The sequence below is a fragment of the Triturus cristatus genome, chromosome 7, assembly GCF_964204655.1.
Source record: "Triturus cristatus chromosome 7, aTriCri1.1, whole genome shotgun sequence".
Lineage (NCBI taxonomy): Eukaryota > Metazoa > Chordata > Amphibia > Caudata > Salamandridae > Triturus > Triturus cristatus.
This window is the reverse complement of record NC_140590.1, coordinates 971,909,235-971,932,506: the sequence shown is the minus strand read 5'-3', so window position 1 is coordinate 971,932,506 and position 23,272 is coordinate 971,909,235. Positions and strand designations below refer to the sequence as shown.

Sequence of the window (23,272 nt, the reverse complement as noted above, 5' to 3'; positions counted from 1 at the left end):
ATACTCAGGTGTGATGTCCCCACCTCCATAGCCTGCTGCAAAGTGGGACTTGTAGTCAGGAACCAAACACAGAATCCAAGCGTGTTCCACACTGCGTGATGATCAGGCAGAGCTCTTTATAGTGCTGATGACACCCTGGTGTGATGGCCTCACCTCCTTAGCCTACTGCAGAGTGGCACCTGTAGTCAGGAATCAAAGAGAAAGTCCAAGCATGTCCCCACTGAAATATCAGGCAATGCACTTTATACCACTGATGACACCCAGGTGTGATAGCCCCACCTCCATCGCTAGCTGAAAAGTGGAGCTAGAAGTCAGGAACAAAAGATAGAGTTGAAGCGCATCTATATTCAATAGACCTACATACACCTGGTGGTATCAATCTTGTATGCAATATGGATCCTGAAGATTTAGATTTGTTTCAGTGTAGAAGCCAAGGGTTCAAAAGGTTCAAAAATGCGTATTGTTTCAGTGAATTAAAACCATAACAATACAATTACTAGCTGCAATAATTTTATTTTTGTTACCTAAAAGTCATAAAAATCTTTCGTTCAGCTAGAATTACATGTATAGAGATATCATTGTTAAAATAAGAAAAAGGTGCAGATATTTTCAACGTGCGTAATTTACAGTTGGTGATTCTGGAGCGTTGATTGACCCCTAGGCTACTATGTAAAGTTGAATAAAGTTCCTCCCATTGTTGTAATGTTATTCTGCCTTGTGTTCAGGAGTACGATCTGCGGCTGAGCAGACACAAGATTCCTTTTAATGCTTGTGCGTGAACAGAGAGGAACTTTATTAATTGGCAATTCAATGAAGTGTCTGTTGGATCCAGGGCCGCTATGATTGCATGTCCTAATGCCTCTGATGTTCAATGCGTGTTTTAATAAATGGCTCGTGTTTGAAGTGCTGTAGGGCAAATGCAGACAAGGTGGACAAGGTCCTCTTTACTGCTCCCACATAGTCTACATTCTTTCGGCCCGTCGTGGACCCAAGTTGGCTGGTCCATAATGGACGGCAATTTACCTAGATGCAAGGCCATTAATTGTAGCTTTCTGTAGGCCGAGAACATGATGTTTAGATATGGTGCTGGGGCGAGTGACTTGTAATTGGACATTACCATCCAGGCGTGTTTTCTCGAGCTGAAGATGTTTTTATCGAATAGCAGCGAGTGAAGCTTTGCTGATTTATTTATAGTTTGCTTAAAGGCAGAGTAGGGCAGATTGATTTCCCAAAGTTCTCCTGTGCCGATTTCTAGTAATGCCTATTTTAGGTATTGGTTGTTTAGGGACTTTGCGTCTTTCTCTAATTCATCTCACAGGGCCTTGTTCAGTTCCGAGGCTGCTATGTTTTGTTCCAGGCTGTACCATTGCTTGATAGTAGCGTACATTCTTCCCAGTGTTTTGTTGGTTACCCCAAATACTAGTCTGGTCTGCGCTGGTGAAGCTCCCTGATGGATTTGAAAGACTCTTTTGTAAATTGTAACTTGTGCTTTGTTTAGCAGATCAGCGCCTTTCCCATGTAGTGCTGTACTGCCATATGATAGCATTGGTAGCATTTTTGCTTTTATTACAGCTAGTAGGGGTTTGAATGATGGGCCCTTAAGGTTTTTTTGATAAAGACCTGAAGACGAATGATAAGGCATTTGCTCTCTGAGTAATATAAGCTTTTTGCTCCCGATGGTTGTACCGGTTGTCAAAGTAGAACGCCAGATACTTGTAGTTTGATACTGCTTCTAGATTTTTGCCCTCTTGTTAGAATTGTTGTTTGGCTGTCTGGCATCTGCTGATAAGCATTGTTTTGCTTTTTGAGGTGTTTATCTCTAGCTTGTTGTTGGTTATAAATTCCAGCATTCCTTCAAGCGATCTTTGTAGACAAATCTTGGTTTGGCTCATCAAGACAACATCGTCCGCGTAGGATGAATGGGTTAGTGCTGAGGTGCCTAATTTAGGTGGGTGGGATGTGATATTATTGAGTTTTGGCGCAAGATCCACCATAAAAAGATTTAAACCAAGGGATTTGCTGCTGTTGACGAGTTGAGGTGTCAGGCCTTTGATGTCAGATCATTGAGCCATTCATGGATGTGAAGATGCTGTTTGGTGCTCTTAATCAGAACAGACTTCATGTTGGTGGGGTTGAACATTAGGTTTTAGATGCCCTTGGCTAAATGGATGTGAGGTATTTATTCAGTTGGGCTAAGCCAGAGTACTGTATTCATTAATATTAATGGATTTGGCCTAACAGTAGGATCCCAGGTGCTCCTATTAAAATTTGAACATTTGTGTTGATAGGATGATGCCTTGAGGGACACTAAAATATAGAAGATATTTGCTGCCTAACAGCTAATTTCTTCACCAATGTGTTAATTATTTAGCTTTCCAGGAGGAAGGTTTTGCCAGGGCATATTACATTACCTCTACCACCCTGATGGACTACCATTGGACAAATTTAGCGATGAATACCAGTTCAGGAGTCATCTCTGTACCTTGACAGGAACTGCAGTCTTAGCGCTTTGTAGTAGTGTTGTCCCATGCGTAGAGGTGACATAGCAGACGTAGCCAAGTAGTATCTTTTAAGGATGTTTATTAAGTCCATAAGATCTATGGTAACAGCCCCACCAGGATCAGCCTGCTAGCTGCTCAGCCCATCTTCCAACTGTAAACACTAACATCAGGCACCCAAGCATTCCACTCATGTCCATCACACCTACATTCCACACAGAACTCTCACACTGGCTGAGCAGCTAGGAACAAGGTGAAAGGGAACAATATAAACATAACATGAAGATACTACATTATCTTCACCCTTTTAAATTGAAAAACGAATAAAACCATACTAAAATGAAAACTACTATACACAGCAATGTACAAATAAAGACAATAGTCCATAACCCTGGGATGAATGGTAAAACCACATCACGAGTCCGAACATGGACCAAACAAAGGAGGAAAGAAGAATGAAAAGATACAAACGAACTATCACCATCCTCCTCCTTTAATATTGAAAAAAAAAGAAAGAAGAGAATGTAAAGCTCACAGATACAAGGTGAGCTAACACCACATGAAAAGACATGTGAACACATGTGAAAATAGTAAAGGGAATAACGCACACCAGAACTCTAACACTATGGGTGGACTGCACCCAAGAAAGTAATCCTCATGTAAGGAACCAGACCATTGTAACTGTGGGGAAGGGACAATAACCAAACACACGTAAGGGACACATGAGAAAATGGGACTAGGACCCATAACGTAAACTGTGTAAATGGGACAGAGACCCATTAAGTCATCCCTCTAGTTAGGGTAGAATGACCTATAGAACGTCCCTCGTGTAAGGTAAAGCACATTTAGGATACAACAGGGAACATTATAAACATAACATGAAGATACAACACGCTTCCTTTCAAGGTACAAAATGTTTAGTGACAGCTGTCGTCAGTTTTGATGACTGTTCACCAAAGTTTTGCAGTTTTTATTTTTCAGAATCAAACTCTCACAGGGGGAGTTTGTTTCTGAAAAACAAAAAAATAATGACTCACATTACATGGTCAAACCTAAATAGAGCAGACAGTGTAATGTCCTTCCTCTGACTGCCCCTAATCTGCAGGTCTGTCAGAGGAGCTTCCTGGTGATGGAGTCATTGGAGGCTTAGTTGATGGAATGATTATGGTTCATTCGGCTCTAAATGAGGTGGTGGATGGACTGAGGGTTTGGTGAACAGGGCACCCCGTTGTGTGCCAAGCTATAAATCAAGTCCTCTGTTTGGTACTTGGATGGACACAGAAGCAATGGTTGTACATTGACATTGATGCAGGAACTTGCGCAATTTCTTAACTCAAACAGTTTCTGGGATCTAATTGTCCCCCTGATCGATATGACGGACGCACCCACCCACACTCCTCTCACAAACTGAAAATGGATAAACAGCCTTATCACTGAACTATGACTGAATTTCATAACCCGACTCTTCCCTATGTCATATAATTGAGAATATTTTCATACTGTGTATCTCCTTGTTGCATTGTTTTCCCCACCTTTTGTTTCTCCTTTCTCTTTTCAAAGATGAGACCACAGATATAATTAATGGAAAATTAGTCAGTCTTTTGCTAATATTCCAATTAGATTCCAACTACGGTATAGTAAGTATGTTTAAAAAAATCAAAGATACACTGACGTACTTGTCAGATGTTACCACTTCCCCAAATATGCTTTCATAATATGGTATAATCAGTGTTTGCGCCAAGCACTGCCTTACCACAAAGGTCATTAGTGGCAGTGACAAATTTTTAAGATCAGGTTCCTAATGTCCAAGAGAGATCTCCAGTCACATTTTGTATATGCTGAAGTACTGGCAAACAATTGGCTGAAAGACCAATATAGACTGCATTATGAAAAATCTTGACTGTTGATTCTATAAGACATTCCAAGGAAATGAACTGATTATCTTGGACATTTCAACCAAACGAAACAGGAGTTGGACACAGCAGATCCAGGAGATGTCAAAGAAAGGTCTGTATCCAACATAGCATCTGAATTCCTCAGTATCAGACATGGCATGGGTGGCTACCCCATCTCAGCTGACATGAACGTCTGTGTGTGGTGATGAGAGCACTGTTAATGAGTTTGCTCAGGTTTCTTGTCATATTGTGCAGGTGCATGGTTTTCAGTGTGTGTGTGAACACTGTGGTGTGGCGTGGTGGAAGAGGTGCATATGGTGAAGCATAGCATGGAACTAGCTGCACAGGTTACCAGGGACTTTCATTCTTAAACATAATTATTTACCTGTGCGTTTATTTATAATAAACAGGCTTCTGCAATTACTATAAAAAACAGCCTATAATTTCTTTTTATAGGTGCCTCGTGACACGTGAAGTCATACCTCATCTGTAATAACTTATTAAACTTGAGTTCTGAAGTCACAATGCCTGCTACCAAAGACGAGGGTGTGTCATGAAGCATAATTAAAGCAGCTGTTCAAAAAAACAAAAAACATTTATATTCTTTCTTCTGGTCTGTTTTTTGGCTTACAGTGACAAGCAGAAAGGAGATAATTATAGCAACATGTTTATTTTTTGCACTCCTTAAGGTCTTATAGAAAAGCTAGAATCATTGTGCATGTTTATACATTTGAGCTGCTGTGGCTTTCTATTTATTTTTAAACTGACTTGTATTGAAGTGATACTAATATATTTTTCCAACAAATATCTAAAAGCTTTTTTAAGTGTTTAATTTTGCACTAGAAAACTTTTTTTATTCTTCATATTAGCAAACATGTTCTCTCTATCATATCAAAGCGCAATATACCAAGGGATTAACTGGTTTGTGGGACAGGTGATGGTGTGGCCAAGTATTATATGGGATAAAGTAAACTCCTGTTGTGTATGTTAAGGATGTTGCAAGTCTTTTTGGAGCTCCATTACCTTATAAAGGATTTTGGCCTTCTGCCTTGTTCCTCTATTTCGTAGTGGAACTCCCCAGTGACTTGAAGCATTCTTATAATGTACGACAGGGGGTACATTATCCCATATATGTATTTGTTTTTTCATGGAATTATAATACACTGCTACGTTCCTTCTGCAGGATATTACACTGCATTTTTGTGTACACTGATACCTGAGATATCCTTGGGTCATGTAAAGGGTGAGTGTTGCCATTGCAGGGTAAGGTGTGCATGAATTTCTGAGTAGTTCTGCACTGCTAAAAGAATTGTTTATTTTTACTTTGAGTTTGATCGATTTTGCGTTCTCTTTTTCAACAAAGGCAAGACATTTGCTATTGAACGCTTTTTGGTGACACTAACCACACTCCCCCTTTCAAATTCCTTGCACTGAATGATCAAGAGGTTTTTTTTGCCAACAAATAATGGCCTTTAAGAGGCCATTACTGAAGAAACAGGGACTACAAAGTAATATTCCACCATATTTGCAATAGTTATATATGAAACATAACAATAATATGTTTTCATGGGTGAATAGAAGGATTTTCTAAAAAGAACATTTGAATAATTGGATGGCTTCTTAGCATTTTGAGTGATGCGGAGCATTATTATGTAAACTAACTCTGCTTGTCACTCTGTAAACACACAGACGTGAAGACAGCAAGGGTGTATACTTGGAGGTTTCAAGACAGCACACAGTAATGGAGTCTGGGGGTGGTATGTGATGGATGGTTTCCTGTGCTCTATCACATTACACCCCCGCACTCCATTATTTCATAATATCTTTCAATCTCATATTAGGCGGCAGCTCCCTTCGCTCTGGTGCAGGCAATCACAGATAATGCTGACACGGATTGTTTGCAATATGGGCTCGGCTCGTTTATGCGGTGTCCCCATCAATCCCCACGAAGTAAACATCCACGAGCGGCGCCTCTAACCGGTAAAGTCAGGTTATTTACACGCACTATAGGAAGGTTGGAAATGACCCACTCTACTGAAGCCCATTTCTTGCCTCGTAAAAATTCATGCACAAATCTAAAAGCGACCCTCAGGGCCTCCAAATCCGACCCTCTTTTCCACATATTTTAGCCGAAGGAGACGTACAAGAATATGGAGCTTGTAGTAAAAATCTCAAGTAAACCTTTAAGATTAGTAGAGCAGATTTCCATACCCAATGGTCTAGTCTTCACCATCCCTCTTTGCACTATATTTATGAATATTTATCATTTTAACTTACATATTTTCTCTGTGTTCATTACATTATAACTTTTACTTGTTAACTCTTTCTCACAGGGATTTCTTTGTCAGAAACACAGACTCAGATTTGCTATTATGTTGCTCTGACACTCATGTGCAGCTGTGCCGTGCTTTGGAATGGAGGGGCAGCTCCTCCGCTGGAGCGGAAGAGCGTCACCCCACTTAAATGCCCCCGGCGCCCAAGATGAAAAAAAAAATGGCAATTCAATGCCGTTTTATTTGTCAGCCTCCCGTCCCAAACCGAGAGTCAGGAAGGGGCGCGGCTTAGTACGAGCAGCAGCAGGTAGGAGGGTTGGCTGTATGTGCACTTTTCAAACTGCCGGCCGTCTTGCGACTGCTAGCCAGACATGCGCCATTTGAAACCACTGACCCAGTTGTCTTAAGAAAGCTGGGTTAGAGCAAGTGCAGGACTCCAGAGCACTGTGGACTGCTGAGACAGGCCACTCCCTCCAATCAGGGCGCTGCTCTCATGCTGGTGAGAGCAGCACCAGGATTGGTTAAGGGAGTTGCTTGGGCCTGCATTGCAGGTACGACGAGGTCCGGAGCTAGGAGGTCCTGTAGTGATGCAAGAGTTTTTATATGTATTTTAATGTTATTTGTGTCCGTGTGCCTGTTTATTTGTATATTTTTTTCACGTGTGTGCCTGCCCCCACCCCTCCCTCGTAGATTAGATATAAGCAGCCACTGTTGGAATGCTAAGCAATGCAAACAGCAGTGATGATCAGCTTTAAGGTGCTAAGTTGCTACAATTGCATGGTGAGACGGCTGTACGCTATAGGGTGCAAATCCCACTAGCTGTCTATGCAAAGAGGGCATAATAAGAAGGAACAGCACAAAACCCAAAAGGTTTTTACGCAAAGCCAGAGCTATCAAAATATTGTGACGTTGCATTGTGTTAAACACTATTGTTAAAGGAAACCAGGCTCAAACATGGGGCAAGTGGAATGAGGGTTCCGTGTAGGGTTTTGAGTATACAGGAAAAATGGCGCCCTTCCTGGTAGCGGTGAGTAAGAGTAGTTAGAAAATGAAGGAGAATACGGTGCCACTAGGTCAGAGGAAACTCCAATAACCCCTGAAGGGAGTGGCAAGGGCCCACTCAGTAAATAAAACAACAGTCCTGTGCACACGTTTCAAGATAAATAAACGTAAGTGTCTTTTTAAAGAAACATGATATGACGGCACAAAATGGAGACAAGGTCGACACGAGTTTTTCGGTTCTTTTCAAGTCGCAATATATTTGAAACTCCTTCTTCAGAAGGAGAACATCAAAGAAAAAAACAGCCAACACGTGCTTCGTCAAGTGGGCAGTGTACCTGTGACTCTTCAGGGCTGAATATGGATCAAGATTATAAGGACCATGAGGCCGGTGATACTTCCAACCCGGCCTGGTTGGGTTCAATGTAAATGGCAAAGGCCAGTAGTGGCTTGCTGAAACTAGGAACCACGGGGTGACGGGCGGGTTCAGCCATCAACCGTGAAATCTGTGTGCTCCAAGGTCTAAGGATAACGTAGCTCTCTCCAGGTGAATGGATGCTAAGCAATGCAAACAGCAGTGATGATCAGCTTTAAGGTGCTAAGTTGCTACAATTGCATGGTAAGACGGCTGTACGCTAATGGGTGCAAATCCCACTAGCTGTCTATGCAAGGAGGGCATAATAAGAAGGAACAGCGCAAAACCCAAAAGGTTTTTACGCAAAGCCAGAGCTACTAAAATACTGTGACGTTGTATTGTGTTAAACACTATTGGTAAAGGAAACCAGGCTCAAACATGGGGCAAGTGAAATGTTGCATGATATTCCTGTGGGTATGATGTGTAATTACCGCAAAATTACTTATTTTACATGGTTTGGCCTGTAAGGGTTGAGTCACTTTGAAATTTGCAAAGGAGGGTGTACCTTCAGAACATGCGGTACTCACGGCAGCTCCGAGGTGCTTTGTGCCATAGTGCATTGCTTGTTGTCATGCTGAAATATTTTTTTTAATGGGGAGGCACAGGATGACGTCATCGATGTGCAACTCAAGAAATATGTCAATGTACTCTTTTGGCTTTTTCAAAATGAACGCTGCTGTGCTGTGCAAAGTGAAGTAAATCTGCCTACATTGTTTATGTTTTACGATATTTTCTATTTATTAAAGAATGACTATTAAAACATTGTTACCTGGCAGCAGCAGCGCAGCGGACATCGCAGGCAGTTCTTGGGTGCGGAGCGGTGCCTCTGAGACGGGGTGGCAACGCTGTTGGTCTCCCCTGCCACCTCACTTCAGCATCGGCCGCAGTCGGGGGAGACTACAGCTCCCGTGAGGCCTTGCGCACCCGGTCCACTTCCGCCTTCCACCCACCAGCGTGCCCGGAGGCGCTTCAAAAGGTCAGGCTCCCTCGGTGGAGCAGGGGAAGCATTCTTACCTGGCAGCAGCAGCACAGCGGACATCGCAGGCAGTTCTTGGGTGCGGAGCGGTGCCTCTGAGACGGGGTGGCTGTTGGTCTCCCCTGCCGCCTCACTTCAGCATCGGCCGCAGTCGGGGGAGACTACAGCTCCTGTGAGGCCTTGCTCACCCGGTCCACTTCCGCCTTCTGCCCACCAGCGCGCCCGGAGGCGCTTCAAAAGGTCAGGCTCTCTCAGCGTCGCGGGACGCACGCGGGCGGTGCCGGGCTGAGCCCGGGCAGAGGGCGGGCCGTCTGTGGCCGTCTGTGGCCGTCAGAGGCTGTAGGAGGCTGGGCTGGGCCACGGACTTTGGCTCGCATTATTCGGATCCTGGACTTCCTGTAAGATATTCCATTTAATATTGGTTATTGTTTGTTTTATGTTTGCTGGCCCTATTGACATCATAGTTTTCTACTATAACTAGATAAGACATTATTGTCCAATATACCCTGTAGTTAGTACCTGTTGGTCCTATTATGTCCAAGCTTAGGTCTTCTAAACCAGCGGCAATTAATGATACAAGTACAATGGACAACTATCTTGTTAAGGTAGTTAGTAAGATTAATAAGGATAGGAGACTATCACTAGGCAGGGTAGGCCCAGAAATGTCACCCACAAGGCTGAGTACGCCCATCTCTCCAGACAGTAGCTTGGCTAACTCTAACAATGTTGATATATCCATCATAGTGACAACACAAGAGCAGGAAATTTGAATCTACTCCAAGTCAGAGCCCGACACCCTCCCCAAGGCCCTCACTAACTCAATCTCCCGTACGGAGAATGGTGCGTGCATGTAGGAATGCACCTGTCAAAAGGGTGGTGGGGAGGAAGACTAAAAAGGCAGGTACAACATCACTCAGCAGGGGAGACACTCCGGAGTCCATAAACAATGTCGAGGGAAGTACCCTGCATCCAGCCCATATTGAACTTGTGGCAACCATCCTTGAGTCCAAATTAGAGGCACTGATCAGACCATTGGTGGCAAAGCTAGATCTAGTTGCTCAAGATGTCACTAGACTGGAAGGACTCCTAGATTCTTATTTGTCCCGGTCTTCTATCCTGACGAGCCCTCAACCTGGCCCACCGGGTCCTATGGGCAACAGTATAGCGGGACCCGTAGCATCTGTATCAGCTAGTACCAGGGTTAGTGGCACAGGGGCTATTGCTCAGGCTCCCTCAGTCGTAAACGCACTGAATACTCCATCTGCTAACTTACCACCAGTGGGAACTGCAATAGCCCAAACATTAGTACAACCACAAATAGCATTAAAAGGCAGTCAGAATAACTTAGCAGGGGGAGATATTGCCGGAAGAAGTAGACCTAGGAGGAAAAACTTTGTCAACCTCCCACCGGAGTGTGTCCCATACACTGTGGTACTAACAAATGTCCCAGAGGTTGACTCTTCCATGACTGATCCTAGGTTAGAAACCCATGCTGCCTTAAAAAATAAAATACTTGCCTGGCTGAATAGGAATTGTGGTTTTCCGTTTGCCTTTTCTAATGATATAATATCCACTCGTAGAGTCAGTTGGATTGGCAACGGAAGAAAAAATACAAGAGGGGATTGCATCATTGTAAATTTTAAACATCCACAACATGTTGCAACAGTCCTCCTTAGAGCCGCCTCTTTACCAACCCTGGAAAATTCTGTATGTGCTAGACCCCTTGGTTATTTCTATAATCACCTGGATAACACTCAATACCGATCGCCTCATCAGCAAAGGTTTCCTGCAAATGGGCATGGATGGGGGATGGCTGGTTGTGTTCCGAATGTACCTCTGAATGTACCTTTGCAGCAAAATAATGGGGACTTACATCGTTATCAGTTAGCTAATAGGCAGTTTGTTAATACTTTACCTCTCTACAATCTTTATATTGCTTTATCATCATTGGAGGAAAATGATTGACTGCCCGACGCCTTGGGGAATTCTATCCAGGTATCAGCACCGCCCCTTAAAATTGCTACATGGAACATTGCCGGTATAAAGAATAAAATTGGGAATGCTGAATGGCTAATGTCATTAAAATCTTTTGATATCATTGCCCTACAAGAGACTTGGGACCATATGAACAGCTTCTCTTTTTGATGGCTATAGCCACTTTTGCAACCCAGCTATTAGTAGTGTGGCAGGAAGATCTAAGGGGGGCTTGCTAAGTTTATTTAAACTGGACATAAAGGGTACACTAACTCAGTGTTCTTCGGGTTCAGAAAACTGTTTGATTGTCGAACTTTCTACTTAAGAAAAGGCCAAGATTCTTTTTGTAAATTTTTATAACTCACATGCAAATGAGTGTACCAGTCAAAATTTGGAAGTACTGGATACATTTGTGTCAGTCTACAGTGCTAATGTAAATACTTTTGAATTAATATTATTAGGGGACTTTAAATAAACACCCATGCACCCTACCATGTATTAGCCAGGATGATGAAGGCCCCCCCCTCTCCTCTTCTGTTCATCTGGAACATACCAGGCGTGGAGAGTATCTTGAAACCTTTCTGGCAAGATGGAATTTATATGAGTCAGGCTGCGGGGATGGAAAAAATAGGTCCCCTACGTTTAAGGGTAAAGATATGGGTACCACCATAGATTATATTTTTATGTCTTCTTTTTGTTAAAAAATGTGATAAATTATTACACTGAGGTATCAGCTTTTAGCGATCATAATCCTGTTTTACTTGAAGTGAAGCATACTGATTTGATTTCCTTAAAAACAGTAAAAGTTAGAGGGGGAGCGAACCTCACGGTAAAAGACCAGAACCGAAGGTTGAAATGGACAAAAATAGTCCCTGAAACCTTTCTTCAAGAGGTTTTGTCCAAAGTAGAGGCTGAAGTTGCAATATGTTTAGCAAATAGAACACAATGCAAAGAGGTTATAGCGGCATTTGATAACATATGCATAGAAATTAACCGTAGCCTTCAGAATAAATCTAGGCAGAAGTCGCTAGTGGGCAAAAGATGGTTCGACAAGAAATGTTCAAAAGCGCATGGAGTACTATTAAAAGCCCTGAAAGCAACTCCCAAAATTCGTGCAGATATAGTTAGTGCAAGGATTGCGTATAAAAAAACTATCCAAGAAAGAAAGAGGGACCTGAAAGAGAATGCTTTGACCCAACTTCTTGACCCAGAAACTCTAAAAAATAGTGGCTTATTCTGGAAAATAATAAATCAGCCACTTTTTTCTGATGACTCAAATACCCACTTAGAGGCAAATATCCCAGATGAGGGCTGGATCAAACATTTTAGACATATTTATACAGAAATTAGCAGTGCTGCCACCTCTGCTGTTTTTCCAGAAGTTGAGGCAGTGGAACTCTGTACTGCTGAGGCCGCCGTTATTTTTGTGGCAGCAGATGTGGAAAGGGCAATAGATCTGACCCTGAAAAATAAAGCACCAGGTCCTGATGGGGTACCAGGGGATGTTTTCAAAAGTGCACCGAAATTTTGGTCTAAAGTCTTATGTAATGTTTTTAATGCCCTTTCAAATGATAAAATCCCGGACTCCTGGAAAAAATCCATCATTGTACCGGTCTTTAAAAAGGGTAACAGGCAAGATCCATCCTGTTACAGACCCATTTCATTGATTGACTCATCGGTAAAAATATTGGGCCGGGTTATTTTATCTAAACTGAATGATTGGCTAACTGAGAAAGGGGTCCTATCAAACGTTCAGTATGGCTTTAGATCAAAAAGGAGCACAATAGATCAAGGCCTTAATTTGCACTTACTAGTAGAAAAATATACGAGGGCCAAGGAGGGGTCCATGTATTTGGGGTTCATGGACCTCTCGTCAGCTTTTGATCTTGTAAATCGTTCCAAACTATGGAAAATTTTGCTTGATACAGGACTGGACAGGGCCCTTGTTAGTCTTCTAGCAGACTTACATACTGATCTAATAGCTTCGGTTAGAGTTACTTCGGAGGGGCGTTGCACGAGTCATTTTAGATCAGAAAGGGGAGTTAGGCAGGGGTGCATTTTGGCACCCCTCCTATTTACTGTTTATATAAATGCCCTGGAACCTACCCTAAAAGAGGCAACTCTTGACATCCCACGTATAGGAGAACTTGGAATTCCAGTTCTCCTATACGCGGACGATGCCGTCTTGCTCTTACGTACTGGTGTTGGTCTTCAACGATTATAGGATGCTTTTGAGGATTTTATGGGTTCTTTGGACCTAAAGATTAATGTTAAAAAGTCTCAAATTATGATAATGGGCAAGGGCAAAAATAATAAGTTGAAAAAAATATTTACTTGTGGGAAACAAGAGCTTTGCAGAGTAGCCACTTTTCCCTACCTGGGGATTACTTTTGATGCCTTGCTGTTGCTACATATGGAAGTGCTATTTGGGGTAATTGTTCCACGGAAAGTATACAGATTACTGAGAACAAATTTTTAAGATCTGTTCTCTCTGTACCACAATCTACTTCAACTTATATTGTTCACACCGAACTTGGTGTAGGATATATCGTAGACCTGATTAAAGTGGCCCCTGTTCTGGCTTGGCTAAAGACCTGGTTGAACCAAGAAATCCCCCTTAACCATATCATCCTAAAAGACTGTTTGCAGCTGGATAGAGTAAATAAAATACCGTGGCTAGTTTACATAAAAACTGTCTTGTTAAGTTAGGGAGACCAGATCTCTTTTTTTCCCCGGCCTCGATAACTGCTAAAGACATTGTTTTGATCAAAGGTATGATGGGAGAATTGCTAAGTCTGGAAAGGGAACAAGTAGAACTTGAGAAACCAATGGTGCGGACTAGCATTATTTTGAGCACTCATGCCGGCCCTGAACTATATCTATCTACTGTAAATCAACCCTATCATCATTTTCTTTTAAATCGTTTTCGGTTTAATTTGATCCATTTAACCCTTGGACACTTCCCAACCTGGAGTACTCCCGAAAATGCGATGCCGTGTAAGTGTGATAACTTTTCGACCCAGAACACATTGCATTTTCTGATGTTCTGCGATCACTACTCGGCACTAAGAAGGAAATATTTGATCCCAATCCTAAAGGAGGCAGGGTTTATACAGGTTAAACCAGCACTCCTGTTTCTACAGTTAATGCAGACCCCCAGGATCATGTTCCATGTTGCTAGTTTTCTAGTGGGGGCTGTTAGGATCAAGAAAAGGAAGTTGTCCAATAATTTAACTAACATGGCTTTATAATGGTTGAATTTTAATATTGTTTATATGAAATGCTTACTTCATGAAATTAATATACATATATGTAATATGTTAGTGATGTGAATAGATTGTTTTATCTAAATGACCTCTTTTTAATATATTTTAATAACTGACCTTTTTTTTAATACATTTTAATAATTGAGTTTTTATAAAGAACTTACTTTTTTTGTACTTTTTTGTGTAAATAGATATAGTATGTAAATTTATCATGATTTGATTTTGTATTAATTATGAATTGATTGTGTGAAATTGTATTGTCCCTATGTCTTTTTATGATATTAATTTATCGAAATAAAGTATTTTGACTGACTGACTATTAAAACTGTGTCACAGAGCACTTCACAGTGTGTCAAAAATAGTTCCCCAGATTATTGGGTTCCAATACGGTTGACCTGACTCTGCTTCCTCTGTATGTAATAAGTAGGAGGATGTTAGTGCCAGACTGTATTACAGCATGCCATTTCAGGGACTGCACGGCATTCAATCCGCAGGTAACTCTAGGAGCAGCACCCCACAGCGTGCCTGACAGCCTCTCCATTCAAAAAGGTGACATGTTATTGCCATGATTATGATGCTAATATTTCATGTCTTCTCATCTCATCAGGAGAGATGACATTACATCCTGTAATCTGATTTGCGATGTGAGAGCTGCAAATATTGGTTTAAAACTTTGACACAGAAGATAAAACATTTTACAGACGCGCGTGTAGTGCCGCGCTATTGCTAGAAATCCATTTATTCTTATCAAACCAGGAAATGCAACTTGACAACTGCAAATGCGTTTCATGATAACTTCCTAGCTAGGTGTATTCTCTAGATTGTTTTTGTATATTTTTTGCTTAAAGTCATTTGACATAAGTGAAGACACCAAACATGTGTTTATTTTTCAGGGTAGAAGAAAGTTTTAAAACATTATTCTGGTCAATATTTGGCTTGTCCGAAGTGATATCGGTGGTACTGAAATATGACCACAAGTTCATTGAAAATATCGGCTATATACTCTATGGAGTGTACAATGTAACCATGGTGGTGGTGCTGCTCAACATGTTGATAGCTATGATCAACAATTCTTATCAGGAAATTGAGGTAAGTTGATCAAACTGTCTCTCATTAATGCACTTGCTTCCTTTATTAATGTTTAATATTAAAAAAAATGAACACGTTCGTTATTATACTTTATCTGCAGAGTCGGCTGTCTCAGAATGAAAAGGGTACAATTAGATTTCAGGGCCACATTTCAAACTGGACACGATTTATCTTTCAGATCTCTTCATGGACATAGTACTTTTCAAAATAAGTATTCATGATTTAACTGCTCTTACACTTCTGGTTGTTGAAGACGTGAGCCACTTAATTTCTTAACTGCTATTTACGAAGCAGAAATGATGACGTTTGGAGTTCAGACACCATTGTCAGTGGCGGCTCGCATAGGGCGTGATGCGGGGCGGCGGGGGGCAGGGTGGGGGGGTAGTAAACTCGGACATACAATGTAATAATTACTTTCCTCTGTTCCGATGTATGTCCGAGTTTACTACCCCCCCACCCTGCCACTCCCCCACCTCACCGCCCCACAACACGCCCTATGCGAGCCCCCACTGACCATTGTTAATTCCTTACTATATAGGCCCAGTTAAACCAAAACGGGGATAACTTGGACCATGAATACATTGTGCCCATCCATGGGCGTAAATTGCACCTGTTTTGCTTTTTCACAAAACTCTTGAACTTCCGACAATGTACCTTATATAGCTTGGAAGAACATGGAAATAATCGTTAGCATCTATGAAAAACAAGCATTGGAAAAGGCAATAGGTCCCGCATTTATATGAGTGAGAGCTATTGGCATTGTTAATGGAAATGTCTTTTATTTGTGTGTTATGCAGTGTATGTATGTGGTGTGTAGTGGAGTTATGTGGGTTGGATTGGTATACACAAAGCACCAACTCAATCATGCAAAAGGCCCATTTCCACCAAATAACCAATACAGTGCAACATGCCATGAGTTACCTAACCCTGTAGAGAGATATGGCAATATGACATAAAATACATTATTATGCCAGTTCAATCCACAACACGGACAAGATGAATTCCCAATCAATTATAAAGCACTTAAAAAAATAATAATAATAGAGACGATTAGTAGCACTGCTCTGTCTGTAACCGTACATAAAGCATGCTAAAAATGGTGAACAGTAAGCTCCTTACCTGTCAATAGCTTTCATTCACTGGGAACTAGACAACATAACAAAATATGTATTAGGAGAGCATCCAAGGCAGTGCAATATCCATCATTTCATGAACTATTAACTCATTGTAACTCAACTCTATTACCAATCCACGGGCCAGCAATGCTGGTCTTGTAGTGTATCTTAATGCTGAAGCAAGCCATAGTGCATTCAAACGTATATATCCAGTCATGTGACCGGGACCCCGTCAGGGACCCAATTCAACCAATTCCTTAGCGGCCATATTGTAATGGAAAAACAGGCTGCCTACAACCGAAGGACCAGTTTTGTACTTACCTTTTAAAGGGCACAGAAATAACAAGCATTTACAATGCAATAGGTCTCGCATTTGCAAGAGTTAGACTTATTGGTGTTCTAAATGGCAATGTCTTTTACCTACGTGTTTTGGTTTTGGAGTGTAGTGGATGTATGTGTTGTGGAGTGGAATTATATGAGTTGTATTGGAATTGTTAGCATTTGTGGTGTGGAGTATATTTGTGGAGTTGAATTATGTGGCATGGAGAATAGATAGAGGTGAGAGCTGCACAGAATAGATGCAAAGGAAGACAGAGAGGAATATGTAGTTTGTGCAGGAAGTGGTGAATAAACTCCAGACGGAGGAGCAGAAAGAGTGCTTGAGAAAGAAGGGGGAGCAGGCCACAGACGCATAGAGGGCAGACCTGTGTTCATAGAAGGCATCCTAAAAAGAGGATGAAAGAGTGGGCTTGAGAGACATACACGTACTACATGTACCATCCACACATGCACTGCACAGCAGTGCTCCATCTTTGTACTGTACCCTTCCAGGGCACACATACATCCAACACCGAGTCACTACTCCAGCGCTGCACAGCATCCCACAACTACTTGATGTAGACCAAGGGTGAGTTAAGCATAAAGCAGCTGAACTTTTAAAAAGATGAGTGACCCTGTAGGCCTCACTCCAGTGACACAAGGTATAACACCTATCCACTACTACTGATCAATACATACTATGCTGCTAGATGGATGGATTGATGACAAAAGTGTGAAGGGATCTTTCCTAACGAGGGTCGTTTAGATTTGTTTGTGATTTTAAATTGTGACGTGCAGATGCCACAAAATGTTTACTACAAGCGGTTATGTCACTGAGCCATGTTGTCAACTTGAGGAAGGTTACATGGTGTTTATTTGGAGATGGGGGTGGCTGGAAGTTGCACACACAGTGTACTTAATCAATAAATACATTTAATTCACCATTGCCATCTGGGATGCACCTGTGCTGTTGAAATGCAAAATTGCTGTCTTCTTGGATCTTGTTCATCACTATTGATTTGCCTTGAGGCCCTGTGTTGCTTTGTGTCAAACCCTATTCGCTAGTATAAGATGTTGATTGTATGTAGTATGCTCCTACCATTTCTAAATGCTTGAAATAACAAGTATTAATAATTCCTAATACAATGGAGCTACTATTATACAATTTATTGGTCCTGAATTTACCGACCTCAGAAGGATGGAATGCAAACGACCTTAATCAGTTTTGACTGCTTGACCTTCCAATTACTGCATTTGTCAGTGGTGACCATTAAACTCACTAAACCATTCTTCCACCTTACTGTGTTTATAGTACACATTGGGTATACGCCCATATTTCTGCTGAAATCTCTGTTGATTCTCATGAAGTGAATGTAAGCTATGCTTCAGGCATGCTTCTGGAATCACAGTCAGGTCCTATAAACAGAAATCCATATACTAAAGCCTCTGCCTGAGATGTAAACATACCTTTCCTCTTTATGTCAGAACGATCTGAACCACGCCCACATACCAGTGCAGTGCGAAGCCCATTGAGTAGCAAATGTTATTCTTTATTTGATAATATCTAGAAGCCTTTGTTTGTGTCCATTCTCATACAACTAACAAACGGCAGTATTCATTTGTTTGCAGGCACATATAGCCCACTGTCAATAAATATGCTGGGAGACACATGTCTAGTAAAACAAAAATGCACTGCTGCTCATGTAAAGTGCTCTGATACCTTCGGATCGAGTTGACGCTATATAAAACTCCAAAACAACAAAGAAAAAAATAACAATATTGTATAACACTATATAAATAACACAAGATTACCGACACAAATGCTAAATTGGCTGTATTTATGTTGCAACATTGTATTAGGTACATACATTCACAGAAATTCTTCCATACTGGAAGAAAGTTATTTCTGGAGTAGGTCTGGTTTCTACTCAGTGGGAGGGGGTAGGGGCGGGGAGGAGACGAACTAAGGAGAGGCTCGGGTAGGGTGACCAACCGTCCGTAAATTTCACAGACAGTCCGTAATTTCGGCCGTCTGTCCGTTGTCCGTGAAGGATTCTTTAACGGACGCCATTTGTCCGTAATTTTAACCAGGCACCGATCGCACCACCCTAAAGCCGCCACAGCTTCCACCCACCTCCCTTCTTGACTCCGATGCTGTTGATGTGGGGTGTAACAGACTCCGATGCAGCACCAACGCTCAGATACCCAGCAGCATTGGAGAGGCACAGCAGGTTGGCAACCCTCACACCTTCAGCCCTTGATGAGCTGTTAAGAGGTGCTTGACGGTGACTGAGAGGGAGGGGCTGCAGCTTCAGGAGAAGGGGCATCTATTCAGATGCAAACAGCCCTGAATGCGTCATGTCTCTGCAATTTAGAGGGGCCTCACACATTCCCTTAATGGCCAGGGCCCCCAAAATCGTAGAACCGGCCCTGATTACACCGAGGTAGCAAGTGGTTCTCTTCACAGAGCTTAATTACTGTTACAAAATTGTAAGCAAACCTAGGTTCTTCAAACATGCAGTCTATATTGTAATAAAATAAAGAAATGGCACAATCACACCCACACTGATTAACAAAGTATGGAGGACAATCAGTTCTCTTGGAGTATCTCCTTTAAGTACTGTACATCACAGTGGGGGATGGCAAAACTAACATTTTAGAAAGAGAGCCTGTCCTCTCCTTGTCTTGTCCAGGAGGGTGGCTTCTGTCCCAGTCCTGGAATGGCTCCTGCAGCGAGGGTGAAGTTCTTGATGGGCCTTTTCTCAAAAAGGCTCAGCTCAAAATTAATATGAAAAGGTGAGCGAGTGAGTAAGTGAAGGGATGGGTGGATGGCTGGATGAATTAGTGAAAGGGTGAATGGATGAATGAAAGATTGAATAGATGGATAATGAGAGAGGATGGATGGATTGATGAGTGAGTGGAAGGATGGATGAGAGAAAAGGTAAATAGCTGGATGTATGGGTGGAAGGGTAGCTGGATGGGTAAAAGGGTGGATGGATGAGTGAAAGGATGGATGAGTGAAAAGGTGGATGATGAGTGAGTGGGTGGATGGATGACTGAAATGATGGATGGATTGATGAATTGATAAGTGCAAGGGTGAATGGATGGACGGATGAGTGAAAGGATGGATGTAAGGATGGATGGATGAGTGAGTGAAAGGGAGGGTAGGTGGACAAAAGGATGAATAGGTGAGTGAAGGAGTGAAAGGATAAATGGATGAGAGAAAGGGTGGATGAGTGATAGGGTCAATGGATGGATTCATGAGTGGATGAGTACATGGGTGGGTGGATGGATGGAAGGAAGGATGGCTAAGTGAAAGGGTCGATGGAGAGAGAAAGGGAGGATGGATGGATGACTGAAAGGGTGGATGGGTGGAAGGATGAGTGACTGGGTGGATGGATGAGTAAGTGAAATGATGGCTGGGTGGGTGAAAGGGTAAATGGCTGGATGGATGAGTGAATGGATGGATGGGTAGAATAGTGGATGGATGAGTGTACAGATGGATAGGGTGAAAGGGTGGATGGATGGATAATGGATGGATGAGTGAAAGGATGGATGAGTGAAATGATAGATGGAAGGATACATGATGGATAGGTTTGCAAATGGTTGAATATGTTTGGATTTGGCTGGGCTTACTTATATACTATTGCGCAACCTCCTCTGCTGTGTCTGTAAAACCTACCTATTGTCCTGAAGTTTTGTCCTGAATTTTGACCTCCTGTCCTGAATTTGTGTCCTGAATTTTTACCCTTTGTCCTGAATTTTTACACTCACCGTCCTGAATTTGCACCAATGCCAGTTGGTCACCCTAGGCTCGGGGAATGAAACATCACAAAATACATTTAAAAAGTAAAAACGTTGCATATATTTCCAGCACTGGCATAACGAAAATTGAGGGGGCCTCCCTGCATGGTACGTACAGGGGCCCCCTCCGGGCTCAATCAGTAGTTCTACGGTCAGAGGCAGTGCTGAGGGGGCCTCCTGGAGCTTGGGGCCCCCCAGCACCCCGGGGGGCTGCGGGGGCCTGTGTTACGCCCCTGATTTCCAGTGCAAGCTGTAGGTAGATTTTAAATGGTGTAAGCTGTGCACTTTTTGTGAGTAATAAGGAAAGAATGCAGAGAATCTGCTGTGACTTCCATCATGGGGGGGCAGAATGGGGCAGCGAAGTTGTTGGGACCAACAGGAAAAGCGAAAGGAGGAGGGGAGGGGAAAAGAAGCTGCCATGAATATTGAAGTAAAGCTGGGTCAAAAGCTGGCAGCCACAAGAGTTTAATTGTGACTTGTAAAGGGCTGATCATAACCTCTGACCTCTCCTCGGCCCTGGGTATGCTCACAGAGCTGCAGAAGATCATACCCACCGTGCAAAGCGCATTACCGGCACAGGTACTGGCACTCTGAATTGCGTGTCAAAATATTTTAGTGAGGGACTGCGATAACAATACCAAATATGTATCAGTGAAACCCCTGCTGAGTGAGCCTTGGAAGGGCTGCGGGTCTTACCGTGTGCACTAACCCCTGCATCCTGCTCCACTCACGGACCCTCGACATGCCGGTATACTGAACTATGAGGAAGTGAAGCTTATTGCACTCCTTAAAGTGAATTGTGAGCAATTTTGCAGGAGCAATGTACACAAAGCAGCCATGCCCCTCCCCCTCAGCACCCGTGAGGAAAGAAGACAATGATTTAAAGCGCAACATCCCTGAAGCAAGTGCTGTGTTGTTAAAATAAAAGCCGTGCAGCGTCCAAAAGTATATACACATTTTGTACAATTTAAACAGGAACACGAGCAGAAACTTAAAAGTGATATAATTGCCTGTTAATTTACTGCTAATGCTCGTGTTTGGAATCCCGCGTCGGAGCAATCCACAATCCAGCCCACTAAGCCTACATGCGTGGGGAGGAGGGCGAAGACTTAGAGAAAGAGCTCCAATTAATTAACAAACGAAAATGCAAACGATCTATGACAGAAACTTGGGAAGCAGTAAAACTGTATTAGGGAGGGAAACGCATGAACATGCGTGAACACCAGCCAGAGTCAGACCCAAACAAAAACAAGATCATAAAATGCAAGCAGCTATGGCGCTGAGCAGGAACCCAAAAAGAAAACAGTCCCCCAAAGAGCATATATACAATCAAAGTGTAATGATTCAGTACTTAGTCCCTGGTGCCTGGGAGGAATGAAAGAGAATAAGGAGGGACAAAGAGGCAGGACTGACCACTAGCAAACAAAGATTTTTAAAGGACACTAAACCAAACAAATAGAAAGCAGGGGGATGTCTTTAAGCCTTCAGGAGAAGTTACAACAGGTCTCGAATGCTCGACCTAAAAAGGGGACATATAAAAGATGTTTGCCCTTTAAAGTAACATAATAATTGACCCAAAAGCAATATCGATGGACATAAATGCCCACAGAGGTAAATTATAATAACATAATACTCAACACTAAAGCAAAAATAAATGTATGTTTTGCTACTGAGAGTACAGCCTTTACAAATCCAAATGTGTATGTATTATATACAGTTGCGGCCGGCATGAATCATAGGTGGGGTGCAGGAGGTAATGCGGGGAGGGGGGTCACGCATGTGGGGTTTAATGTAATAATAATAAAAATAAAAACTTTCCTTCCCGCCGGCCTGGACCCACGTCATCTCTGATCCTGCTCTCCGGCCTCCGGCAGGAACAGGAAGCAGGCAGCCAGGCTGGCACCCCTAAACCAATCACAATGCTTCTAGCAGCATTGTGGTTGGTCAGGACGCCGCCCAGCCAGGGGTTAATGGCCTGGCCATGTTCTCCATGTAGGCTACATTGCAGCCTACATGGAGTAGGGCAGAGTATGCATGACTGGTTTGGTCGGACCCAGAGAGCCCAACCAAATCAGTCATGTGCACTCAGGAGTGGGCACACCCCTCCACCTCTGCTCAGCCCTGCTCGCAGAGCAGCCACGCCCACCCGCCCACCCGCAACCAGTGCGAGAAGCAGAAACATTAAATGGTAGTTATTACCATTATATGCTTCTTCTTCTTGCACTGTGAGAAAACAGTGGAGGACGCTCCTCCGCCCTGGTGGAGGAGCCACCCCCAATTATATAGCATATGTCACGTAGTTTATGAACAAGCCACAGTATAGTATAACCATGTGACTAGTCGCTTGATCATAATGGGGTCCAGACTTGATCGGCAATGGCCATTTTGCAATACATAAATGATCAATATTAAATCTAAAGAACTTACTTCAAAAACGTCTCAAAGCAAATGCAACCATAGTTTATAATCCATGATACTTCACCAGGAGAGACAACCTAATAATGACCACAAGGGTTAATTTAATAGCAAGCTATTCCAGCCTATTGCTGAAAAAAGTTTTACATCTGCAGGTCCACACCATAAAAAGGGACAATGTAAATGTGTATAATCCCATGTAAGGATAAACACCCTGTTCAAGTACCCAATGTGT

General features: G+C 42.5%; 1 protein-coding gene across 1 annotated transcript in view; it reads left to right on the top strand.

The window, feature by feature from the left end:
- The window catches only part of TRPC7 (transient receptor potential cation channel subfamily C member 7), a 1,109,978-nt gene that overhangs the window by 864,438 nt on the left and 222,268 nt on the right, over positions 1-23,272 (top strand). Inside the window, exon 7 of the mRNA XM_085618014.1 lies at positions 15,190-15,385. Within this exon, the coding sequence (XP_085474140.1) occupies positions 15,190-15,385 (196 nt within the window). The remainder of the gene's footprint in view (positions 1-15,189; positions 15,386-23,272) is intronic.